Raw genomic sequence first — 25410 nt, 5'->3', positions numbered from 1 at the left:
ATATTTTTACCAACACCATAGTCCTCATGAGAAGTCAGGCTGCTTTAAGACCATCCCTTGGGAGAAAGACCAGAAATTAGACCTCTTTGGGAGGAAGGTGTACCCCATAGCAAGCCTGCAGATGAGAGTAACGAATTATCAGGCGCTGTTCCCCAAATGCTTTTTTTTTTTTAATATGGGACAAACATTGCAATTTTATGGACAGACTCCTGAAAAACCAGCATGAGGAAGTGAAATCCCCTTTGACAGAAGGCCAGCTCACAGCCTGAATGGCTCTCCAAGGAGCATTCAGTGTATCAGACACAACAGCCAGGACAATGGTAGATGCCATAGTGATGAAGAAGTCTGCTTAGTTTTAAGGCATTGGGAATTCCAAGGAAGGTCCAGGTTACCATTGAGGGCCCCCTATTCAAGGGGAATTACCTCTTTAATAGTGGTACGTATGAATTGCTTCATATACTTTTAAAGACTCCAGAACAACCTTCAGATTCTTGGGTCTGTATGTCCCAGCCTCCAATGAGGAAGAATCCAAAACAACTGCAGCTGTTCTACCAACAGAGACCACAATCTCAGTATGGTACTAAGCAACTGTCCGAGGAGATCCTGAGGAAGAAGCAGTAATTTTACGAGAGGCAACCTTTTGCTTCTTCCTTGGTTGCTTCACAACTTGGGACTTCGGGAAAGAACCAGGTTTGATGTGTGTTGAGACTGTGGCTGGATCACCTTTACATCTTTGTTTGTCCAACACTCCTTTTGGCAATCGCCTGGCATGGAATAACCTCAGATCTGTGGCTCCTTCAGATAATCAACAAGGGATATCCTATCCAGTTTCAAAACGTTACTGTTCCCTCCTCACCCATCCTGTCCATCTTCAGGAACCCTTCTCATGGGAGACTGTTTAAGCAAGAAGTGGACTACTTCATTTAACTGGGATGGGTAGAGGAAATGCCACAGTGTTCAGAAGCAAGGGATTTTATTCCAACTGTTTCTTAATCAAAAAGAAGAAAGGGGTTGGAGACCCATCCTTGATCTTTATCTCAACCTTCTTTGCTTGTTTCAAATTCCATATGGCTACCCTTGCGTCTATGATTCCCCTCTCTGGATCCCATGGATTGGTGGATCTCATGTTGCTCTGCATCTCCTAGGCTCCAGAACAAACTGGTGGACTGACTCATCAGAGAACCCTCAGTTGTGCCTCAAGATTGCAGCCCTTCTTAAGCATCTTACACAAATAGGGATTTACAAAAGTTTGCACCATGTCACAAGTGCCTGAGCTTCTACTCAGGGAGACATGAGCCCAGGTTTCCTTTTGGATGCCTTCCTTATTCTTTGGGCTCCTGGTCTATTATACCTCTCTTCATCAATGCCCATGATACCCAGGTTCTTCAGGAAATTGAGGCAGTACACAGTTCAGGTCATTATGATAGCACAAACACGGGCTAGACAATTTGGTACTCAAACCTTATTAACCTGTAAGTATGGAGACCCATGACCTTGCTGGTCCTATTGAATCTGGTCTTGCAGAACAATGGCCCAGTCCTGCATCCAAATCAGACATCCCTGAATCTGGCATCTTGGATGTTAGCTGGCTGACATCTGTAGAAAAAGCTGCTCGGCTGCATTTTCAAGACATCTTGGTCCAAAGCAAGAAACCCTGAACCAGAGTGGCATACAAAGCCCAGTGGAAGAGATTTTCTATGTGGACAAGGCACCATTGGATTTCTCCAGTAGCAGCTCCAAATTCAGTTGTACTGGACTATTTACTTCCTTTAAAATTATAAAGTGTATCCTTCAGTTCAGTAAGAACACACCTGGCAGTGATCTCTGTGAGCCATCCTCCTGGACAAGACTACACCTCCCATGGTAGCGGAATTTCTCATGTTTTCCTGTCATCAGAGCTCTCTGCCTCTCCAGCTCCCCTGGCTGGGATGGGGATACGGGAGAGACAGGCAACAGGCAAGCGGGGTTCTGTGCTTCACTAGTCCTAAGGGAAAGCTTTTCAGTTTCACTAGCAGAAAGTGAAATTGACAAGAGCCTTTTGGACAAGCAGCCAAGGTGCCAACATTACAATTTTCCTGTTGGAAAATCAAAACTTTCATATGGAAAACTTCAGTTTTGCAAAAAGAACATTTTTAGCCAGAAATTTTTGACCATTTGTAGATGACTGGCGTATATTAATCCAGTTGATGGCCTTTAGACCCTTTTAGAATGCTTTGTTGCTATACAAATTGAGATATACCCTCTTTGCAGTTAACCTAAAAAGCATAGCTGATCATAAACATAACTATAGAATACTAAGTATTAAAATTATTTAGGAGCCACCATTCATATTTGGCAAGTTGGACACCATCTATCACAGACACAAAAAGGGAAATTAGGTTGTTTGAATTACATGTTTCTTATGGTGCAGTTTAAGGCAGCCCACATTCAAGAATTGAAGGAAAATTAGTTACAATAATGTCAAACAGCCCCAGTGGCTCAAAACCAATAATATAATTTATTTGGTGGTGATACAAAGCCAAAAATATTGCAGGAATTGGGCTAGGGATCATGTAACTAATTGGCCATGATACTTTAAAAAAAAAAAAAAAAAAAAAGGTTTAAGTGTCAGCCAGACTCCAGACATTGTAGAAAGTCAGTCAGTCATTTTTCTAAGCAAATAGCTTGTTCAAATTTACAAAAGAGAGAACATAATCAGTGATCTATGATATGTATTCCAGGGATTATGTGTATGGACATATGTATACATAATATCTATTTTGTTTTAAAAAGTGATTTTTTGTTGTTGGATATAACATCCTTTTCCTACCATTAATGTTATTTAAAAGCAGAATGAAGGGGGAAATAAGGTATTTTAAGTATTCAGAAAATAAAATGGCTGCTAATACACAAAAATGAAAAAGAATGAAAGCATGTTCATACTATTCATTTAATGATTGTCCACAAATAATTAAACACAAATACTTTACACTTAGCCAGTAGTTATCATTCTGAGAACCTAACATTGTCACTAACTACATTCTGTTGCCTCATTCATTTCATCTAACTAAAATATGTTATTTATAACATGGTACTGTTTAGAATTGTCATATTTAAAAATTTCCTTGTAAGGATTCTTTCTGCCAGTTAAAACCATTCTCAAGTGCAGTTTACTGCAATATCGCTTTTTTATGGACTTGCTCACTAATTTTACAGTTGATGTTACTTGTGCCAGTATTCTTCAACAGTAGTTAATACAAATATCCTGGAGGAGAGAAGTTTAATTCAATACTGATTTTTGTGGATACAAAAGCTGGAGTTGTAAATACAAAAGATGTATTAAAATGCAGAAGTGCTTGATTGTGCTTCCTGCAGGCATTCATCAAATCTTAAATATTAGGGCATTATCTTATTTATGCCAAGTACAGAGGGGGGGAAAAGTCTCTTGCTCCCAGGTTTTGCATTGCACAACTTCATTATATTTTGTTTTCTTGTGAAGCATCAGTTTGGCTATGTCTGTACTGCACTGCAATATGCACTACATGGGTGTGAATTGCAGCACTCGCCAAAGAGTTGTGCTGTAATTCACCCATGTGGGCAGTGTTGGCATGAACTAAAAGGTGCATGGTTTGCATTAACAGCCGTTCCAGACCAGTGCTATAAAACTAGGTATCTTTTGGTTTGCATCAGCAGAGTTGGTGGGGCAGTTACAGCACAGCACTTTGGTGCATGCTGCAGTCCATCCCCCTGTAGTCCTAACCGTGGGGCTGTGTAGACAAGTCCTCAGTGTCTACATTGAAGATTGAATACGAGACTTAAATGACCAATATCTGATCCAGCATGGCAAATCCTCTGTTCCTATAGTATACTGAAATTGTAGCAGTTTTTGCTTATCTCACTAACGCTTTTCTTTTTATCAGGATGTAGATATGATGGATCAAAATGGAATGACACCTTTAATGTGGGCAGCTTACAGAACACATAGGTAATAACCTCATTATAATACAGACCTGTTCAAAGCACTTTGCCTTAGTCAGACAATATAAAATACAAAGACAAGTCACTATCTTTTTAGCTAGCTAAATTATTCCCATAATGCCATCAACCCTGCTGTAATTTGCCTGATTTATGACAATTAGTGAAGAAGAGAGGGCATTGTTTAACATTATTACTGTGTTTTCTTCCCTCTCCCTCCTCTGCTGCTGCTTCTATAGGAGTTGTGTGATGATGAGGAACGAGAGAAGTTTTGTACCCTCATTGCTATGCATCAAATACGTAGACATTTGCATGGTATTCTATATTTTAATGATACTGTGACTTTTTTGTGATACATGAGAAAACAAGAATTTATGTGAAAATATGTGCTCTGCTACCATCTAGAAGAAGCTTTGTTACACTTATTGACTAATTTATAGCCCTGTGCAGATTCCATTGGATTCAAAAGTAGTTTTATAATTTATTTCAGTGGAAGCAGAATTGGCCATTAGTACTTAACACTATAAAAAAGGGGTATTCTGATTAATATTGTCTGAGTTGATGCACTAAGATGCTTAAGTAGATCAAACCCATGGACAAAGTGCATTGTGATTTTTAATTCTTTGTAGATTTAATCAAGCTTTTACTTTTCTAGTGTGGATCCAACTCGATTGCTGCTTACTTTTAATGTTTCCATTAATCTTGGTGACAAATATCACAAAAATACAGCACTACATTGGGCTGTGCTAGCAGGAAATACTACTGTCATTAGTCTTCTACTAGAAGCTGGAGCTAATGTTGATGCCCAAAATATCAAGGTAAACATTTTAATCTTTTATTATAAGTGATGTACAGTAATATTATTACTAGAAGTTAGATAATTGCTAGGAGGTGATGTGGGGTCATGATGATACTTAGCAAACTATGCAACTATATTGTTTAAATTTGGGACCCGTTTTTCAGCAAGAGTGGCCCATACTCTCTAATTCTGCATCTGCAAAAATACATTTTTGACTATGTGTATCTGCAAAAACACATAAGCAATAGTTTTGTGCACTCAAAGATGTGCATATCAGTTTTTGTGGGAGCATATGCTTCTGAGTATAAAATTGAAAGAGTGTGACTGAAAATTTAATCTTGCTAAAAGTTTTGGGGTGATTTGAGGTGTGGGATGTTCGCTACTTTCTGGAAAGAGGACAGAAGCTCCAATTTGCCACCTTCTCACAAGGCAGTCAGAATGTTCCATAACTGCAGAATATTGGTTAAAGGAAAATAATTCTCATTTTTCTCCCATGTGACTAAGTTTTGCTTGATGGTAGGGATGGGGTGGAGTCATCAGGGAACCAGTTACAGTTCTGTGGTTTAACATTAGAACAGCCAAGTAGCTGCTCCAACTTATGCCACTGGCACAAAGGCCCTATGTCTACACTGCAATAAAAGACCCGTGGCACAGCCATGGTGGGCTGAGTCAGCTGGCTCAGGCTGCAGGGCTATAAAACTGTGATGTAGATGTTTGGGCTCAGACTCCCTGGAGGGGGGTGGGTCTCAAGCCCAGGCTCCAGCCTGAGCCTGAACATCTACACTGCTATTTTTAGTCCCCCAACCTGAGCTGTGCAAGCTAGAGTCACCTAACTTGGGTTCTGAGACTCTGCACCACCCGTTTTTTATTGCAATGTACCCTAAGGGATCAATAGATAATTGGAATAATGGAGTTGCAACACCTCAGCCATTTTTCAGCACACCATGTGTGCTAGAGTTGTGGCAGCTGGCATAAAAACAGGCTCTACTGCTTGTGCATGCCAGAGATGTGTTCATCTCCACAAGGGGGATTCCCCAGTGGCCATTTTTAGCTTGAATCCTGGGTGGCACAATAAGGATGGACAGACTGGAGAACCCAGTCCGATGTTTGCAATTATTACATACTGCATGTGGTATAGGTCAGTTAATTTGTTCTATGGGTTCACTCGAGGTGATCAAGGCATTTGTCTTATGTTGTCAGCCGCAGAGACAATCAACTTGTGAACTTTAAGTAATATACATATTTTATTTGAATTCACACAGTATTGTTAAGGGTATCCATTTTCTTGGCAAGTGTGGGTCAGACCTAGAAGCAAGTGCAATATAAGTTTACAGCAATTGAAGCTGTGTTATTGCATTCTAGACGATCACAAATCTTGGTGGTCTTGAATGAAAATTCATCACAAAGTCTACTTTGCTTTTTCCATGCATTGAACCAAAGTGGCTAGCCTCACACATTTGCTTGCATGACTATGCTGTAATACTCTACTAGTTACCTGTATAGTTAACCATGGATGTATTATATTTTCAGCCTCAACTCTTACAAGCCCACACATGTGCCTATTTTCTATGGCATCTCTTCAACTATTAATTATAAAATGACCATATATGCAGTGTATATATAGTATTATATATAATCACTTCACTTAAAAATATTGCTTTTCATAAAGAGATATCCTTTAGTCTGGAACAGTATATTGTATCGTCTCCTCGGTTATTGGCAGGCAGCAGCAGTCAGACAGAAAATAGGCTTTTAACCTGCTGGATCATGGTATGTTCTCCACAGACATTCTTTCTCTATCATAGGTGCTTACTCCCTAGTCTATGATTTTCAAAGTCAAATATAGAAAGGAACTACAAATGAATAGAAGAAAATATGTAACCACTGATCTAAAAAGCTGGATAAACTATTGTGTAATAAAATAGCCAGAAAGATCTTATTTATTAGTAAGAATAAGCTAATTGTGGTCATGAAAACAAATGGTCATGACTCTTATGGCACACTTGGTTCACTAATGTGAAGTTCTGTGGTCTTTGTAGACAGTGTGGGTAGATTCTGAACAGACACAGCAGCTGTCCAAGTCTTGCGGCAAAAGCTCCTATTACTGTGTTACTTAATAAAATAATGGAGTGAGAGAGACCATACTATGACCATGTACATATTTCATGTACGGAAGTGTCTCCTTTTTCTACCTAGGACAAACCCATAACTTTGACATAATTAATTTTAATAGAAATTGGACAAGGAATCTTTTTTTGTCATAAATAGTCCTTATTAGTACATTATAGAACTAATCAGGCAATTTGAGTTTTGGAAATGATAGCTCCATTTTGTGACTCCTGCAAAATACAAACAGTCTCGAAGCCCAAACGTTCAACTTTAATACTCACTCCAGGTATAAAGCTGGGGGTGTTTTGTTTTTTGGGTATTTTTTTTTTTTGCAGGGGGGGAAGGAGGGAAAGAGGCATGGGCATGTCCTGATTTAAATGAAGATCTTAGTAAACTCTCAGAGTAAATGTAAGCTCTGGCCTTTGAACAACTTTTTCTTGCAAGAGCACTATAAAAGGAAATTTTCAGGAAAGGGCCAGCAGTTTATCCCCCTTCACGCTGGGAAAACAATTTAAGAAAAATGCTTTCAAGGGTAAGAAAAACTGAGATCTTCTTGATTGTCTAATCTAGTGTGACAGAACTTTCTCAGGGGAAAGTTAGAACTCCAGATAAGTACAATAGATTTAAGGGAGTTTTAAATGCAGTCTGTTCTGTAAAGGTGTGTGAGTAAAGGATCACAACTACATGTCGAGTGTAAAGATAGACAGTAATAAATATTGAACCCAAAGAGCAACTTCTTACCTAGTGTCCCCTTGTAAGAATAACAACATTTGTATGTAATGCAATACACATTGGGAATAATACTCTTAATATGCTTCCATGTGACAAATCATCAGACTCAGTAATTTTCAGAGTTAGATTTTATGAGAGTCTCTCTAACTTTACTAGGCTGGTCTAATGGACTAGCTTAGTCCTTGTTCTATCTCTCTGTAAGCTTTGGTAGTTCTTATAAAAGGGACATGGTTTTCAGGAGTAGAATTATAGAAGATCTCTGCTGATTAGATATCATAAATATGCATACCAAATCCGTGGCAATTCTGTAACCACTAATAGTGGCTCAGGCTGTGTCTTAAGTTAATTTCTTGTTGCATTGTGCATGAGAATTAGAGGGAGAGGTGAGGCTCAAATACTTTAGTAGATAGCCACTAGCTGAAAAACTAAACCTACTAGTAAATATCAGAGACATGAGGGGAAGAATCTATCATCAAAGTCCAGGGTCTACCATCCCAGTTAGATTCCAAAACCTGTGCGCTTGGAAGTGGGTAATTGCTGAAATTTTGCCATGTTGCTTTCTCTAAAGAGGTAGAGACTTTTTTGTCTTTCATAGCAACCTTTGGTAATAGGTGTCAGATAAATGTGAAGTGCCTTCCCTTTATGGCAGGTGAAGAGATTTGTCTCTTCATCCGTTTTCCTCAGCTGTTGAAAGGTCTGGGCGAGTTTCTTTTACCCTCAGAGAAGGCTAAAAAGTCTCTGCTATTCCAGATCTGGATTCATTCTTCCCACCTGTGCTACTGTGCTCACAGCATGCTATTGCGCTCTTCCTCCTTGTGGCCAAATGGTTATGCTTTCTGCTCAGAAAAGGGACCACTGTATATAACTGACTGGGAGAGAACTTGCACAGGCCCTAATGCCAGCTTTGGCAGCATGTCTGTGTCCTACTCTGGGCCCTCCCAGAGATGAACCCCCAAGTGGCTATAAGTGAAACCATGAATAAGCTGTGATTCCTAGAAAAGACAGTAATGTACATTCAGATCTAGCAGTTGTTCTACAGTGGCTTTTGTCAGCTTGCATTTTCAAGGTTATCTTTGCAAGGAAAAGGTTAGACCTTTTTATCTAGAGCTTGTCAGAAAATGTTGAAAAAACAAGGTTTTGATGATTTTTCATTTATTTTTTCTATCAACTCTATTGGTTAAAACACGAAATCTGAGATTCTTCTTCGTATGTGTATCAGTTTGGATCTCTCTGAAGGTGCACATTTGCTTCATGGGTGCAAGATCATTCTTTTGAATAGTAGTGTCCATTAGGGCTGCACATGTGCTGCTTCATGCTGCTATGAGAGGTCATAAAGGGCAGGTAGCCACGACCCTCCCTCTGATCACCTGTGACAGTGGAACAGAAACTAACAAGTGTCCAACCTGCTACTTTTCTTATAAACATTAAAACCATTTCTTTCATTACGTTTGTGAAGAAAACATCTTCACAATCCTTTCATTGGATGTATCACAAAAAAAGAAAAAAAAAAATGGAAGAAAAGTTAATACAGACCCCTCCGTACAGCGGGGCAAGGCACTTCGCACCATCCACCATGCCTCACGGCAGACTGCAAACCTTCAGGATTTAAACCCTGCCCGTCCTATGACAGACCGATCCCTATTAAGGATGAACACGGTGGATGATAGGATAGAGTCACATCCTGGACAGGTGCTCTGTGGGCAAATGCTTTTGATCCAGGACCCACAAATCCAGGGATGCCTGACTCAAGCTACATGTGCTAGAGCAGTCCATGTTAGACCTGGATGTGATGGTCACTACCAGACAAGCCAGAATTGGCCAATTCTCCCACAAACACAATTAGACCCCAAGGTCAGGCACTGGAAAGAAGGTAAAAAGAAGCACCAGTGGAACTGGCATCAATTAATTCAACAGCAGCTACATCAACATAGACAAAGCCCTCAGCCCTGGAAATCTCAGCACCAAAAGCCTTAGTATTGACAGCCTTGGCATTGGCAGCTATAGCGCCCGCATCCCAGGCAGTTAAGTGAGCACCTGTGCCTGTACGTAAAGACAGCATTCACCCATGGAGGCCAATTATAGCTCCGTATGTGAAGGGAAGTTCTGGAAGACAGGCACAAAACATCACTCTTCAAAGAATAGAGTGTCGGATTCCTCAGTCAGATTGGAAACAGCACGGGGAATGAGACCCTTGTGGCTGACCTCTGCACCAGAATCTGTGAAGGAGAGCCTAGCATGAGTGCGAGATACCCCCTGGAGGAATTTGGATCATGTGTAGAGGTGTTTCCTGTACTGGAACCAGTCCTGATACTATCTCTCTCTACAGCACTGACATTTAAAGAGGAGATAAATTCCTTCTTGTGGGCATCAAGTGGAGATTCCTCTCCTCTGCCTTAAGAATGCAACTCCCAAAGAGAGTACTGGGGTGTGAGTGGCACTGATCTGGCCAGTACCCATATGGCATACCATCCTGGTCATACTGGAATTACTGGGGACTGCTGTCTCTCTCATGTCAAGGAACAGATTTTCCCTCCCTTTCTCCTCCCTATTTCCCTGAAAAGGAGATCCCATTCCTTGGTGGCCTCATTAGCCAGGCCACCCACATCAGAACTTAATGTGAGCCCCAAGGGTGAGCAGTGACAGAGGGATCACAACAACCCCCATCTCCACACAAGATGTCATCTTCCTCACTGGACAAGGTGGTGACACCAGCCCCAACCACAGACTTCAAATAAATTGTTTTCAAAGCTTTTCAAGGCTTCCTGTCCTGCATTATGGAGGCCTTAGATATTGAGACTACATTTCTACATTGGTGAGAAATCTCACAGACTCTTTGATTTGATGAAGGGATATTGGAACCAGTTAAAGGATTACACTATTCTTGCTTTCACTTCAGAAAAATGGAGGAGGAATATTAGATGTAGCCAAAGAGCTTTGAACATTTTTATGCTAATCCATACTCGGGGTCCCCGATTTTTTCAATAGCACTGGAAAAAATCAGAGTCCACAAAAGGCACACCCAAGGACAAAGATCCGAAAAACTGGATGGCCCACCCCTCCCTCCGCCCTCCCCCCCATTTTTTTGTTTTTTTGTGTTTTTTTGCACAAGGCATATTCATCAGCTTTACTCTACCTCCAGGTGGCAAATTACCAAGCCCCGTTTACTAAATACAATTTTTTCACTTGGGAGAGGGTCCTTCCTTTCCTATCTAAAATCTTGTAAGAGAACAGGGGTGACTTAAAGGAAAAAATTAAGAAGGGCCAAATGTTTGAGAGACGATCACTACACATGGCCATGGACACATGTGACGCAACCCCCTGGTCAATGGGAATTGAGCATTTCAGACAGAAAGTGGACAACACACTCCATTCCCTCAAGAACTTCATGGGCAGCACTACAGTCCTTCAGAATTATATGCTGCCCCTTATAGGAAGTCTTACAAATACCAGCCCCGGCAGAGGACTCCATCATACTCAGAGGGTTGTCAGCCAAAGTATCCACAAGAAAGAAGGTAATGTTCTCCAGAAAGTGCCTATCTTCCACTTTCTCTACTAACCTGACTCCCTCTCAGAGGCAGCAAATTTGACAGGAGAATCGAGTCATTCTGGAGTCAATCAGGAGCCTACATGTGTCTTTGGGAACTGCCTTGCCCCTTTCCACTGGGCTTGGGTGGTAATTACAGCTGACAAATGGGTGCCAGACATCCTTGTTCACAGTTGTCCTGTCCATTTCCACACATTACCCTGAACCCACCCTTTTCCCCACCGCTCTTCAGGTTCATTCTCATGAGACACTATTACAAACAGAAATAGCCTCATTGCTTCAGCTGGGAACCATAGAAGAAATAAGAGCCATAGAAAAGGTATCTGCAGACTACAAGGGATGAAGCTTCTAGAACCTTTATTTTCTTATCTCAAAGAAGAAAGAGTGTCTTTGTCCTACCCTAGACCTGAGGAGACTGAACAAAAACATATACTGCCTCAGATTTAGTATAATAGTGCTTTTACCATCCCGTCTTTTCAGACTCAAGACTTATCTGTGCCTCTCAGCTTACAGGATATGTACTTCCATATGCCATCTACCTGTCCCACAGGAAGTATCTAAGATTCGCTCATTACAAGTACAAGGTGCTGTCACTCATATTCTCCATGGCACCGAAGTCTTCACAAAGTGCCTCGCATAGTAGCAGACCATCTCAAAAAGAAGGGCTTTCAAATCTATTCTTAATTCAAGAATTCATTGATCAAGGGGAGATCCTAGAAGGAGACGGCAGTTAGCCTGGCATATAGGGGTTCACCAGGAGGCATAGCTGAGACAATTATGAAAAATCATTTATCCCATCAGACACACGACTTCATAGGAACCTTGGTCAATTCTAGGTCGGCGAGAGCATATGTTCCTGACAACAGATTTCTGTGGGTGCAGTTGCTGTTACTCAGAATAAAAATGAACCTGACCTTGACAGTATGGGTGCGTCTGTGATTACTCGGCCATATGTCAGTGTGCATGTACATAATGCCACTTGCCAGGCTTCACCTGTGGCCACCCTAGCTCTGTCTATTCACTGTTGAGACACCAGCTGAACAAGAATATTTTGGTTCCTTCTCATGTCATCACAGAACTGAGGTGGTGGAAGAAAACCAAGAATGTTCGTAGTGAGAGGATTTCATTCTCTTCCACCAATCCAGCAAGACCTTTAACATCAATGTATCAGTCATGGTTGGGAAACCCATCTGTACCATCTACAAATTCAGGGGACCTGTTCTTCAGAAGACCTAGGTCTCCACATTGTAGGAGAAAGAGAGCCTGGAGCACTGGGCTTGGTGAAAAATCTGAGGCCTGAACCATAGTCAGCAAAGTTAGGCCATGAACCAAAGTCAGGCCATGTATTAAAGCAGATCCTTACAAGTTTACTGTCTGATACATCACCTTGGCAAAGGTATTGTTAGTGTTGCTAAAATACAAGTATTCCTAAGAAGCAACAAATACTGGGTATGTGTGTAAACACACTCCAAAAGATTAGCCCAGGTACCTCGTGACTTGACACCAGATAAGAGGGTTTGACAGAAATGATGAATAGAGATGTTTTGCCTGGGACATCTGTAAGCAAGGTACAACGAGAGGTAACAAGTGGATGTTATGAAACATGTAAGGAGGTACACAAGTTGTTTGTCTTAGTCTATAAATGTTGGGGTACCTTGCCTTAACCCTTTGTGTGGTCTTGGGGACAGTAGAGACTCCTGTTGCTGACTGAACCGCTCCTTACCACAGGGCACTCACGTTTTAGCGTACCTGTAACCGTGGAGCCAGGGTGCTGGGACTGTGCCTTAAGGGCAATAAACCTCGCCAAGTGCCTTTGTCACTGAACCATGCCTGGAGTTATTTCTGAATAACATCAAGGTTTGCTGAATTAGCAAGCCGCATTCTATGCTTGTGTTAATAACACTGGAGTTCCACGAATAGAAACACTGAGCAACTGTAACAGCTCAAAGTACTATGTCAACAAGCAAGGAGGTGCATGCTTGTCTCCTCTCTTTCTAGGGGCCATCAAGTTCTGGACATGGTATCACTGAAATGGGTTACCCCAATGGGTATGTCTACACTGCAAATAGACACCTGTGGCTGGTCCATGGCAGCCAACTTGAGCTTGCGGGACTTGGGTGATGGGGCTGTTTCATTGCAGTGTAGATTTCTGTGTTTCCGCAGCAGCCTAAGCTCTGGGACCCTCCCACCTTGCAGTTGTCATAGAGCCTGGGCTCCAGCCTGAGCCTGGAAGTCTAAATTACAATGAAACAGTTCCGCAGCCTGAGCACTGGCCAACCACGGGTTTTTCATTTCAGCGTAGGCATACCCAATGGCTCTATACCTCCTGCGAATGAGCAGCGACCTGACAGACTTCTGGAACAAATAGTCTATTGCTAATCATGAGTGGTCCCTCTGGAGATCCATCATAAAGCGTATACCCATCATTAGAGGTTCCCATAATAGATCTTTGTGCCATGCAGGACAACACTAAATATCAGAATTTCTGCTCTAGAGGCTTTGAATTGCAAGGGAAGTGAGAGAGGATTGCAGCTGCTTCTCCCTTGATGCCCTTGTCTGGGAGCAAAAGGAGGCACACGCTCATGCATGGTTTCAACAGATTCTATTTTATAGAATCCAGTCTCATACACAAGGCACGTACACACCTACATGAGGATCCACACTGACTACACCATCTCAAAAAACAACAGTTACTGTAAAATAAATAACTGTTCTCTCTCTTTTACATTTGTAGGTTCCCCTTACTGAGTTTGAGGAGGCCTGGTTACAAAAATCTGGCTTTCTGTTACAGGAACGTTTTTCAGAATAATTTGTTTTAGAAATGTAGGTTTAAATTAAGTTGATGATGTCCATAATAGAAGAAAATTGGTCCACAGTCAGCCCCATCTTGTTCCCACTTTTTCTGTTGACTAATGCTTCAACTTTAGATTTTCCTGCCTTTTTAATCATAGCTAGTTATCTGTAAATCAGATTTTGATTTTTTTTTTTCAGATCTTTTATCAGTTCTGAACTGTTGATGTGGAACAGATGGTGATTTGGACATATCCATAACCCTGCCTAGTAAAATTCTTTCCTCAGAGAGCTTTTTGGAATTGACTGAAAATGTAGTATAGCTAAAGTATTTCTTGAATCCTCTGGATGGAAAACCCATCTTATTTCCTGATTTGTTAGAGACTGAAATGTTACAAGTGAGCTCAAACTTTTTGAAAAGTTTGCAGTCAGCTCCAGGCACTAAAAATGTTAGTAAATGACATCACACTACCTTCTAAGGTTTTTTGAGGGAGTTGACCCAGGTCAGAACCAGTTATCCAAGTAAGGCAATAGTTTTCTTTTGAATAGAAAAACAACCTCCAGGATTTTGGTCAATGATCAAGAGGCAGTAGGGAGAAAAATCAGTGCTCTCTACTGAAATGGAAAAGCTTCTAGAGTGAATCTGGTCAGCTTGATACTTAGAGACATGGAGACTCAGATCTTGGAGAACTGATGACACTAGGCAGTATCCTGGGTTGACGATATAGCATCAATTTGCCATTTCTAATTTAATTAATATGGGGTTGTCCGTTTCAACTTTTTTTTTAACAATAAAAATAAGAAGATAAATAACTCTTCCTGTTGGTAAGATCATATTCTTTTCCTTTGAGGATTGGATTGGAATGGAGATAGAATGACTTTCATTACTGAGAGAAAGGCCTGAATCTTAGGCAGTAACCCCATGTTATAATGATTCTCTCACAGTTATCCAGTATTTTTACCCGTACTTTATTGAACTGACTGAGGTAGTCTCATAGATGAGGCAAGTATTTTGTCTATTAAAACAAATCAGTGGAAATCTTATTTGAATACTTGTAAAGTCTTCCATTTCCAAAGGAAGAATGAAAGTAATAATTATGCTATTAAATCATGAATTTCTAAAATAAGGAGAGCATTTACTGAAAGAGGAATTAACTGAATCTACTAGTGAATCTTAGAGTGGATCCTTGATGTGTTTTCTTGGTATGAGGTTTCAGTCATGTCTTTTAAAGGCTTGACTATGAATGTCCTGTTAATGTGCCCTTAGACTATTGTTTTCTTCAGATCATTAAGATCACACATGATGAAACACATCAAGCTAAATAGTTATTACTTGCTGGCACAGAGATAAGTGTATTGATAGACCAGAATTGATATTCCTGATGTAGGTTATAAATATTAAAATGTATTTAATAAATCAGTCATGCCTCCATATTAATAACAGGAATATACTAAAATGGCCAGTTCATTAGAAAGATAGTCAAAGGATTTCTTTAAAGCTCCTGCAGTCTTTTTATCTAAGCAGTCACTAGGTGTCACATGGCCCTCTAGTAGAAGGGATGATCAGCTGAACCCTGAGGCAAGTGCAGGATTTACTTAGGAGAGCAACTCCTAGAGGGGATTACTTGTCCACAGGTAATCTTTATAGTTTGGATACGTAAAATGACACCAAAAACTTAGTGTCCAAGGGTTTTCCAGAGATTAGTGATCCAAGAAACCAATCGATCTGTGACTAGACAGGGTATTCACCATGGTTGATCCCCAAAATTTTCTGTTTCCTCAGAGGGTTGAGCTAGCTTAACCTATATTTTAATACTCTGGTTGAATAATAATGAGGATAAGGATAACTTTTGGTGTAAGTTTTCTGATGGACTAGGCTGGCTCAACACTCGTACATAGGAAGTGGAAGGAAACTCCCGAGAGGAGCCACAAAAATGCACTTCAGGGTTTCCATTATGTACTACTTAATTCCTTAATGGAGACTCAGGATGAGACTTTCAAAGGCTCAAATGGAAGTTAGGTGCCCAACTCCCATTGGCATTCAGTGGTAGTTAGGTGACTGTCCTATGTGCCTTTGAAAGGCTCCTCCTCAGTTGCTAGTACACTGTGCCCTTTCTGGGTAACTTCAGTTTCTGGTACCTGTCTCATTTTTTTTTAGGCATGGCCGAGTGATGGAGGATTCAGCTATTTTTCAAGCCTCCATGAATGCTTTGTTTAGGAGGGGAGTTAACTCGAGTAGAAGAGAGGAGGAGTCAAATGCGAAACTGGAGCTGGAGGTACCTGCAATTGGTTGTCTCTTGCCTCCGCTATAACATCTGACCCTAGTCACGAATTTTCATTTAGCTCTTTTTCTTGGAGTAGAAAACAGATGTCAATCTCTGTGGATGGAAATCCATTTAGTCCATGCGCTCGCTCTCTCACTCTCTCTCTAACTCCCCTCCTGAGTGTGCAATGAGAGAGAAACTAGGACAATGTCATTGCTGCCTTGGGACCCTTCAAGATAAGTGAAGAACCTGGCACAAGCCAAGCATAAGGACCTCATAATGGTAGGATAAACTGGATGCCAGCAATCAATATACTTTCTGTCCTTTTCCATTTTCTTCCTAGGACCACAAAGGCTGGGGCTGACCTAGTAACATTAAATTGTGAGAAACTTTTCTCACAGAAAACATTTTGTAGTACTAGTGTCTTCTAGTGATGATGTCATCCTTGAGATAGAGAAGTAACCGAGGAGTAATCATACACAGTGGAGAGTTTCCATGATCCAGTGGGAAACAAATGCATATTTTTTTTGGTTTAGTTTCTGCTGCCTGTCAATAGTTGGGGGGGAACACAGATAAGCATACTGAGCGTTCAGGACATTTAAACACAGATTTGTTTTGCCAGAGGATCCCTAAAGGCAACAGTTGTTGCCACATTTGAGACATAGAAATTATGTCATGAGCATGGATTTAGCATTGTGCTCATCACTCACGCAGTTATAAGGGAAATGAAAAGAAAAAGACTGGAGGGAGTGAACGGTCTATGTGGTGTCAAAGTAAGCATCAGAGTGAAATAATACCAGAATATTATTTAATGTCTTTTCAATATGATGATAATTTTATGTGGGTGATTTTCTATTTTAAAAGTAAAACTGATCTGAGTACTTTCTATTTTTAAATTAAATTTCTCCCATTTTTCAAACTCCTGGCAGGGAGAATCACCGCTTGATTTGGCAAAACAGAGAAAAAATGTTTGGATGATCAACCACTTACAGGAGGCAAGACAGGCAAAGGGATACGACAATCCATCATTTCTCAGAAAGCTAAAGGCTGATAAGGTGAGAAGAAACCTCACATTTTTCATTATGTAAAACCATATTTTTGGCATATTCCTCCCTTTTCAAAAAAGGTGCTTCAATACTACAGTGGTTGGCATAGCACAAGAGCTCGTGTAGATAGATATTAACAAGAACTTTTTCCCATGTTTCAGTTTGGGGATTATCTCATATCGTCGTCTTATATCCATCTTCTATATCACTGCCATAGCAACCTTGTAGTTTTTTCCAAGGGTCAACGGCAATGCTATTGCATTGACTGAGCAGCAGGGAGAGTGCCTTCGGAGCAATGCAGTACGCTTCCTGCGGAGAGCCAAGATACTTCGACAAATCTGATACTCAATCACCCTCATATAATAGAAGTTTCAGGCTGTTTTCTAAACTTTGCTCTCCTGTGTAAGTGCTGGTGAGTGTTGTATGACAAAGTGAAGCAACATGGAGGCTGACTGCAACAGTATAATGGTGGCATATGAAGCTCCCTAGTTTTCAAAGGCTTTTTATTTGATCGTAAGGTAGAATCCTAATTGGAATATTTAACCTTAGCAGTGGTATTAGTTTGATGGATAAGCAATTCACCTGTCAGCTTTAAAAATAAGCAGCTCAATTTAACAAAAACATACATTTTCTACAAAAATGAACTGCTTTTAAAAATTGTTTTGTAGTGCACTGGCCTGGTGGGCTAATGACATTTTAATCTTTTGTTTACCCAGGGAATGACAATTTAGAGCCTAGGCTTATTTTCAAACTCTGTGCACAGGAAGAATATTGGACCTGAGCTGAGTGGTGTTTACTGACTTAAAATCTTAGACGGAGAATGGATGGAATACATTGTAGGATCTTTGAGGAGGACTGGGAAATGGAGGTGTTTAGGAGAGATATCTGTCAGTCTCTGTAATAAATAGCTATCTATATAAATATATACAGGGGATTTCCATTTAGAATTAATTTTTATCTGTTAGTGAGATGGCTGTGATGCCAGATATTCTCTCAATGCGGCACATGTGGCTTGAAATTATTGTTTCTTGGTTTCAAGATAGTGTATCTTGGTAATGAAAACCTTAGCTACAGTCTTTGAGAAAATCTTTTCTCAGGCTTTTTAAGTTAAGACTTGTAAATACTTAAATTGTTAGTCTTTATTCGTATTGTGGTAGTGCCTAGAGGCCCCAATTAAGGATTGGTATACCAATCAGTAATTGGGTCCCCTCTGTGCAGTATAGACACACACGACTAAAAGATGGCCCATCCCAAAATGCTTATAATCTAACTATATGAGATCAAAGTTGCATGAATATTAGGTAAGCAGTTTTACTTTTTTTAAGCTTCATAACATTTACTGTATAATACATAGGTTTCAGAGTAGCAGCCGTGTTAGTCTGTATTCGCAAAAAGAAAAGGAGTACTTGTGGCACCTTAGAGACTAACAAATTTATTAGAGCATAAGCTTTCGTGAGCTACAGCTCACTTCATCGGATGTATCCGATGAAGTGAGCTGTAGCTCACGAAAGCTTATGCTCTAATAAATTTGTTAGTCTCTAAGGTGCCACAAGTACTCCTTTTCTTTTTGCGTATAATACATAGTAATTGCGTAATTCTGCTGATTGCTTGATAACTTGCATGTAGCCTGTATTCTGACCTAACTGCATATTTAGATTGTAATTGGCTATTAGTTACCACCTACACTTTGCTTATATGTCAGATCATCAAGAGTTACCATGAAAGTAGTGTTCTTGTGTGATATTTGTGCACCAAAATGAACCACTTTCATCTTTTTATTTTGTTTTTACGCTTTAGTTGTTGCTTTTCTCATCATATACACTAAACTCCATGCCCTTTCATGATAAGATGTCATTGGTATTCTGTTCTTAGAGTTATAAGGCCTCTTGTAGGTAGTGTGGCTAACACCCTTTTTGAGTTCTTGAGCATGTCACCTGTGCTTCATGTCACTGTCTAGTACAATGCAGAGAGTTGTTTCCACCCATCTCTATTGGGGTATCTTTATGTAATTTCAGTGTACTGGCTCTGCACTATTGGGATAACTGAAATAAAAGGTTTGCTTTAAACTGTGGCTATTGTCACAGAGACAAAAGTGAAAAAGGTGATTATGTAAACGTAGAACTTTCTCATCCCATAAACCTGCTTCCTATGTGTTAGATTAGCCTACTGACAGCAATAAGTTTCTACTATTCTTCTGTCCTGTTAGGATAGCAGAGCCCCTATGGTACTGATAGTGAGCTGGATTTTGTTCCCACTTGGGCATGATCAGCAGAATTGTTAACTAAATTCCAACTGGAGAATATTTACCTCAAGATGTATAGAGCTATACATCTCAATAGCTCCTGTGCTACACGTAAAATATATTTTAGTTGGGTAAAGGTTACTGGAGATAATGTGCTAGTCGGAAAGAACATGACTTGACTTTATATCCCAGAGTGAGTTTGCAGCTATGGCAAGTATAAAATCGTTTTAGTTCTAATCTTAGCACTTTTGATATTAAGGTCATTGAGAGACAAATGTGGAACATCATGGTACTATTTTTAGCCATTTTCCACTCCACTTTACTATAGTTGCTTTTGCCCCTTGTATATCAATCTACTATTAACTAGATTTCAGTATGCAATGCTGCAAATGATTTTACAATTTTCCATGTTTTAAATAAATTACTTTCTTAATTCGTCTCTAACTTCCAACCTAATTGCATTATGACTTTTGTTTGTTTTTCTTAGTGTGTAAAACATAGTTGCCAATTTGAACAACTCAAGTATCTACAGAGGTCAACGGTGCTACTTGATTTGCTCAAAAATTATGAATTCTGAATTTGGTCTTTAACTAGTCTAACTGAATATAACAGCATTTTACACATGAAAATTGTTTGACTAATCACTGATGCTAGAAGAGAAATCAGGACATCTTTTAGTAGGAAATCTCTAGTTTCCATTTAGGAAAGAAATGGCTTGCATAATATGAGCATGCTTAAAAGAAGAAATATACATTTAGAAAAGCAGCTTTTTTTCTCCCTTACCATACTAAGGCGCTTAGACTGAAATGAGTTATGACTGTTTTAGTTAGATTGTGTAACCACTTCCTACAAGAACTGTAAATTGCTTACTGAAATATTTGTTTCTGTGCAGGAATTTCGTCAGAAGGTGATGCTAGGAACTCCATTCCTAGTTATTTGGCTGGTTGGGTTTATAGCAGACCTAGATGTTGATTCGTGGCTCATTAAAGGGCTAATGTATGGTGGTGTATGGGCTATGGTACAGTTTCTTTCAAAGTAAGTATTTTATCAGGCAACTTTTTCAATCTAGTACACCCAGACAAATGTTTAATATATGTCTTGTTCATTTACTTAATAAAAGTTGTACTAGATTTCTTTGACAGATCTGTATGCATATTTTGGATATATAGCATTCTTTGCAAGAACTTCTGTTTTATCACTGTTACATTTCAGAAGAAGGTCTGTGTGATTTGGCTTTCTAATGCTTTGTCATCTCAGAAATGTAGCCTTTGAATTAATTTTAGATGAAAGGCACTGATCTAATAAGGCTAGGAGCAGAGAAACATTCAGTCTCCAGAGGGAGGGTACTGGATGTCTGTTAAACCATTGGTGTAAACTGTGAAGGGAACAGTCGAGGAAAGTTATTAGAGAGGGATAGGGGAAGCAAGGTAGAATTGTAAATAGGTTAATAATTAATTACTGTTCAGAACTAAAATTCTGCAACATTTTGAAAGTCATTCAGAAACTGATACAAAGTGGAATACAGCATCAGGAATTATTGCTGTGGCCAGAAGAGATGACTGTCAAACAGAAAGTTAGTTAAATCTGTTGTTTTAAATCTGTTATCCAGTCACTAAAATAATTATGTTGTATGTTTTGAATAATGACTGTAAATATCGGTATCCTCCATAGCTCTCCAGAGGACTTGCAAAGTATATGGACTGTTTGACCCTTAATCTACTTCTCAGTACTATACATTATATTCTTTGAGTAGCCTCTGAATATTCCCACATGTGAGCTTGGTGTTCCCTGGCACTGAGTGACCCAGTGTCCTCTATGGCTACTTTCTTCTTCCTCTTTTGCCCCATGTGGAGGATTTCAAAGGTATAAAACTGTCCCTCAGTTCCTTCTTAACTGCCAAAAGAGGTAGTTAGTTTGGGTCACATGCAGTGTCCTCACTTCTTTTCTCAGTGGTTTTCTTCTGCCCTTTCAGGGCTGTTTTTGTTTTAGTTAAATTGTCACTATGGGTTTCTTTATTTAAAAGAACAAATAAGAAATGATATCTGTTTGCACAGGTTTCATCTAGAACTATGTGGACCACGAGGGTTACCTCACACATCCCTACTGCTAAAAGAGATTCCTCAGGCCTGGTCAGCTAAGTCTGGCAATGTGCTAACCTAAGTGGCTCTGTGTCTGGCTTACATATTATCCAACTCCTCAGTCTTAATTGGTTGGCAGTCATTTCCAAGGTTCTTAAACCATGAACAAGGCACCGAGATCCCCGGATTCCTCCAGGTTGATCTAATTCAGTACTGTGGTCTTAGTCCCTTAGATATGGCTCTGGCTGGATTGTTATAATTCAGTACGAAGGTTCTGGCACCATCACAGTACCAGAGTCCACAAATCTGGACTTGTCTACCTAATTTGGTGCCAAAGTCTTGGCACTGGCACCAAAACTTTGGCACCATGGACTAGAGAACTAGGAGTGGTTCAGTGCATACTGTTTGTGGCACTCAGATCTCTGGATCCATCTAGGTCGACTGAGTCTAGTGTCTAGAATCCAGCATCCTGGACTCTGGTGAACTTCTCAGTGAAGTGATCCAGTACCAATACAAGTGACATTAGTCCTCAGCAGGGCTGGCCCTAGATATTTTTCCTCTCAGAATGGTAAATGTTTTCGGTGCCCCCTGAGAAGCTGAGTGGGAGAAAAAAAAACAGGCATAGTGATGAGGTACCTCCAAAAGTTGGTATCCAGGGCAACCATCCTGCTTGCCCTCCCCAAAGGTCTACCTGGTCTTTGGATCCATTTAGGTTGACTGAGTCTGGTGTTGAGGTTTCAGCACAATTGACTCTGATAAGCCACTTGCCTGAAATGGTTTGATATATGGTGTAAGTGGCAACAAGTTCATGATTTCACAAGTTTCTAGACTTTGATCCACAAACACGTTCCGTAACAATGTAACTGGATGATACTACTATCCAGGCTATGTCTGTGCCTTCATAAGACTGATAGCAAAGGTACTGCTTCTTATTCTACTTACACCTGGCCTATTAATGTCTTGGTTCATAGAAAATGCAAAAGGTGAAAATAGCACAAGCTTATTAGAGAATTCTCTTCTCACCTCTTTTACCTTTAGTGTGTTGTTTCCACATAGTGGACTGGCATGTTCTCCTTGTTTTTCAGTCTTTTCAATGTTTGTGGACTCTCTAGGAGTTGTCTACACATCATGGTTCTGGAGTTGAAAGCTGGTTGCCTAGCCTGCAAGACTCTCTCCCTTTGCTCAAGACCAAAACTTTTTGCCAGAGAAAAATTATGTCCAGGCAGATTATTTAAACAGAATTTTTGTACAGCAGCACAAATGTCTTAGGTATAAGTCTGGCAGTATTTGTTATACAAGGGGAGTAAGTCCCAGCTAGGTCTCATTATTACCAAGGACAACACACATTATTTCCAGTTCTGCTTCAGGGTCAGCAAAGACCCAGTGACATTGGTAGACTCCCCTATCTTGGACTGGAGGTGCCAATCCCACAAGTGTGAATACACAGAGGCGACACTCTCAAAGAACAGCAGTTACTGGTAAGTAACCTCTCTTTTTAAAAACAAACTTAAATAACAGTAAGGATATGATCCGTTGTTATTTGCAGTGTTACTGTAGCCATGTTGGTCCCAGGATATTAGAGAGACAAGAGTGTGAGTTAGGTATTATCTTTTATTGGACCAACTTCTGACGGTGAAAGAGAAAGCTTGTCTCTTAATAAAAGATATTGCCTCACCCACCTTGTCTTTCTAGTGAGAATATGAGACAAACTGAGAAGAAAAGCAAGATAATGCATGGATAACAGTTGACTGGAAGAGAAATGTAATTGTGTAAATCCAGGATGTTAGTACAAATTTTTCTCCCATTCTGGGTAAATGAGAGGTAATAAAGAATAGTCTCTTAGCCATTGGAGGGTGGGTATTAACCGCTGACACACATGTTTTGGTGATAAAGTGGTGGTCAGACAGCAAGATAGTGGAACAGAACCTGGGATTGTTCCTACTGGATGTCTTGGTAAACAGGTGAGTGAGCTTGCGGGAGTAGGCTGGTGGATATGTGAACGAGTTAGGTTGAAAGGATATGAGAATTGGTGATTGGGTTAAAGTTCAAACCAGGTGTATACCAAATTATTATTATTATTACATTTTTCTTTGCCTTTTTATATAATTATCAGTGATTCTTCTATACTGTAAGAAGAAAAGTTAATATGTTCTGTAATATTAGTGCTGCCATACTATATGTTTCACAGTCATTTAAAATGATGGGAAATTACAACTAGAATTAATTAATCCAAATAATTATAAGGTTTTTTTTTCTTTAGACTTGTATTATTTTGATAGTTTTCAGGTTAAATACAGATTTTAGACACCAATTTTGTCTCAACACCATAGAGCAAACAACAGGTTACCAAATTACAACAGAAAACTCTCAGTGTAAATTTTGGGTACAGAATACCTTTAAATTTGAAGTCCTTACTTTCTATTGATTCATTATAATTGTAATGTTATTAAATTAACCTCTTTGTATTTAGCTTCCTTGTTTATTTTTTAAGGAAAGAATATTTTATTGGATGGCTACAATATAATATTACTGCTACAATATTTATCTGATTCCTGTGGTGGTGATTTCTTTGTGTCTAGATAAACTTACATAGCATTCTAAATTCTTAACCTAAAAACAAACTCCCAGATCAATCTGTAAGTAAGTATTCAGGAAAGTTTAGCAAATGCATGTGTAGCTGGTTTTCCTAAGAAAGATGTTTGGAAGCCCTTTCAGTCTGCCTTGTGGATAGTTTGTAGGACACGTACTGTGCTAGATATATTTAGCAATCATATAATAATTACTTATGGAAAAAGGAGTTTTTACTTTTCACAGTTGCCACTTCAGTAAGTTTCTGATTGTCTCCAAAGTTGCCTTTGAGAGTTATAGGGTTCCTCAGTCTGGTGTCTGTTTTATTTCTGTTTCACAGCTCTGATTGAAGCATGCTAATTTCAAGAGGAGAGCCTCAGAGCAGTTTACAAACTGATTATAAAGCACCCCAGAAGTAAATTTTTGAAAAAAACTAAAAGCTAATTTTCTTTTTTCCTTTTAATCATAAAGCAAGATTCTTCTAAAGATGGGTGTCCCCACCAGGGAGTCCCCTTGGTGTAAATGTGTGATGTAGATGAGGGCTAAGTTCTCTCTAAGCTGCGTGGCCACTCAGCAATCTATCAAGTGCCATGCACTTGAGGTGCCCCTCCTGCTACTAGCTCACTGCTCCTGCCTCTGCATTGCAGCCCCTGGCCAGCTGCTCACAGGAACCTCCTGCTTGCTTTGCAGAGTGGGGAAGTAGGAGGGGGCTGCTGATGTCAGGGTGCCCCCCCCCATCCCATACCCCATCTCCACAGAGCTCGGGGACAGGACACAACGGGGCTCAGGAGTGGGACGGAGAGAGCTTGCTGGTAGCTGCTGCTGTGTCTGAACAAGCAGGCTTTAGCCTGGTGAGTGCCAATCTGTTTAAAGGGGCAAGTCTCTCTCTCTCTCTCTCTCTCTCTCTCACACACAGTCTGTTTCTCTCTCTCACCTCCCAACACATACTTATGGTGGTGGTGTTACTTGTTGATACTACTTTCAAAGTGTACTATTTTAGTTTTTTGACTGATCTGTGATTTCATAATTTTTATTTCTCTTACGCTTAAATTTAATTGTTTGAATAGTGAGTTCTAAAATGCCTAACCTGTCCTGGCTGGAGTAATTATCCCCATGGTAACTTTTTAAAAATATATATTATATCTAGGTTTTTTGTTTCTACTGGTGGCACACATCTGCACATTACCTCAATATGGTGCACATAACCAAATTCATTCTGCATGTGGATAGAAAAAAAATTAGAGGGAACATTGGATGAGGGTGACTATTTTATGTAGGTATGAT

The 25410-nt window shown here is 39.9% G+C and overlaps 1 protein-coding gene across 5 annotated transcripts in view; it reads left to right on the top strand.

Annotated features, from left to right (window-relative positions):
* ZDHHC17 (zinc finger DHHC-type palmitoyltransferase 17) overlaps positions 1–25410 on the top strand; it is a 132612-nt gene that overhangs the window by 63564 nt on the left and 43638 nt on the right. For all 5 annotated transcript variants that reach the window (XR_006274484.1, XM_038386999.2, XM_043493007.1 and 2 more), the window contains exons 6-9: positions 3900–3964; positions 4610–4772; positions 17122–17247; positions 20373–20515. Coding sequence is in view for 4 of the 5 variants with exons in the window: in XM_038386999.2 (XP_038242927.2) it covers positions 3900–3964; positions 4610–4772; positions 17122–17247; positions 20373–20515 (497 nt within the window). In the remaining variant the exon portion in view is untranslated. The remainder of the gene's footprint in view (positions 1–3899; positions 3965–4609; positions 4773–17121; positions 17248–20372; positions 20516–25410) is intronic.

Source organism: Dermochelys coriacea, chromosome 1 (genome assembly GCF_009764565.3).
Source record: "Dermochelys coriacea isolate rDerCor1 chromosome 1, rDerCor1.pri.v4, whole genome shotgun sequence".
NCBI classification, from domain to species: Eukaryota; Metazoa; Chordata; order Testudines; family Dermochelyidae; genus Dermochelys; species Dermochelys coriacea.
The sequence above is the reverse complement of the archived record's forward strand: the minus strand, read 5'-3'. Positions and strand labels throughout refer to the sequence as shown.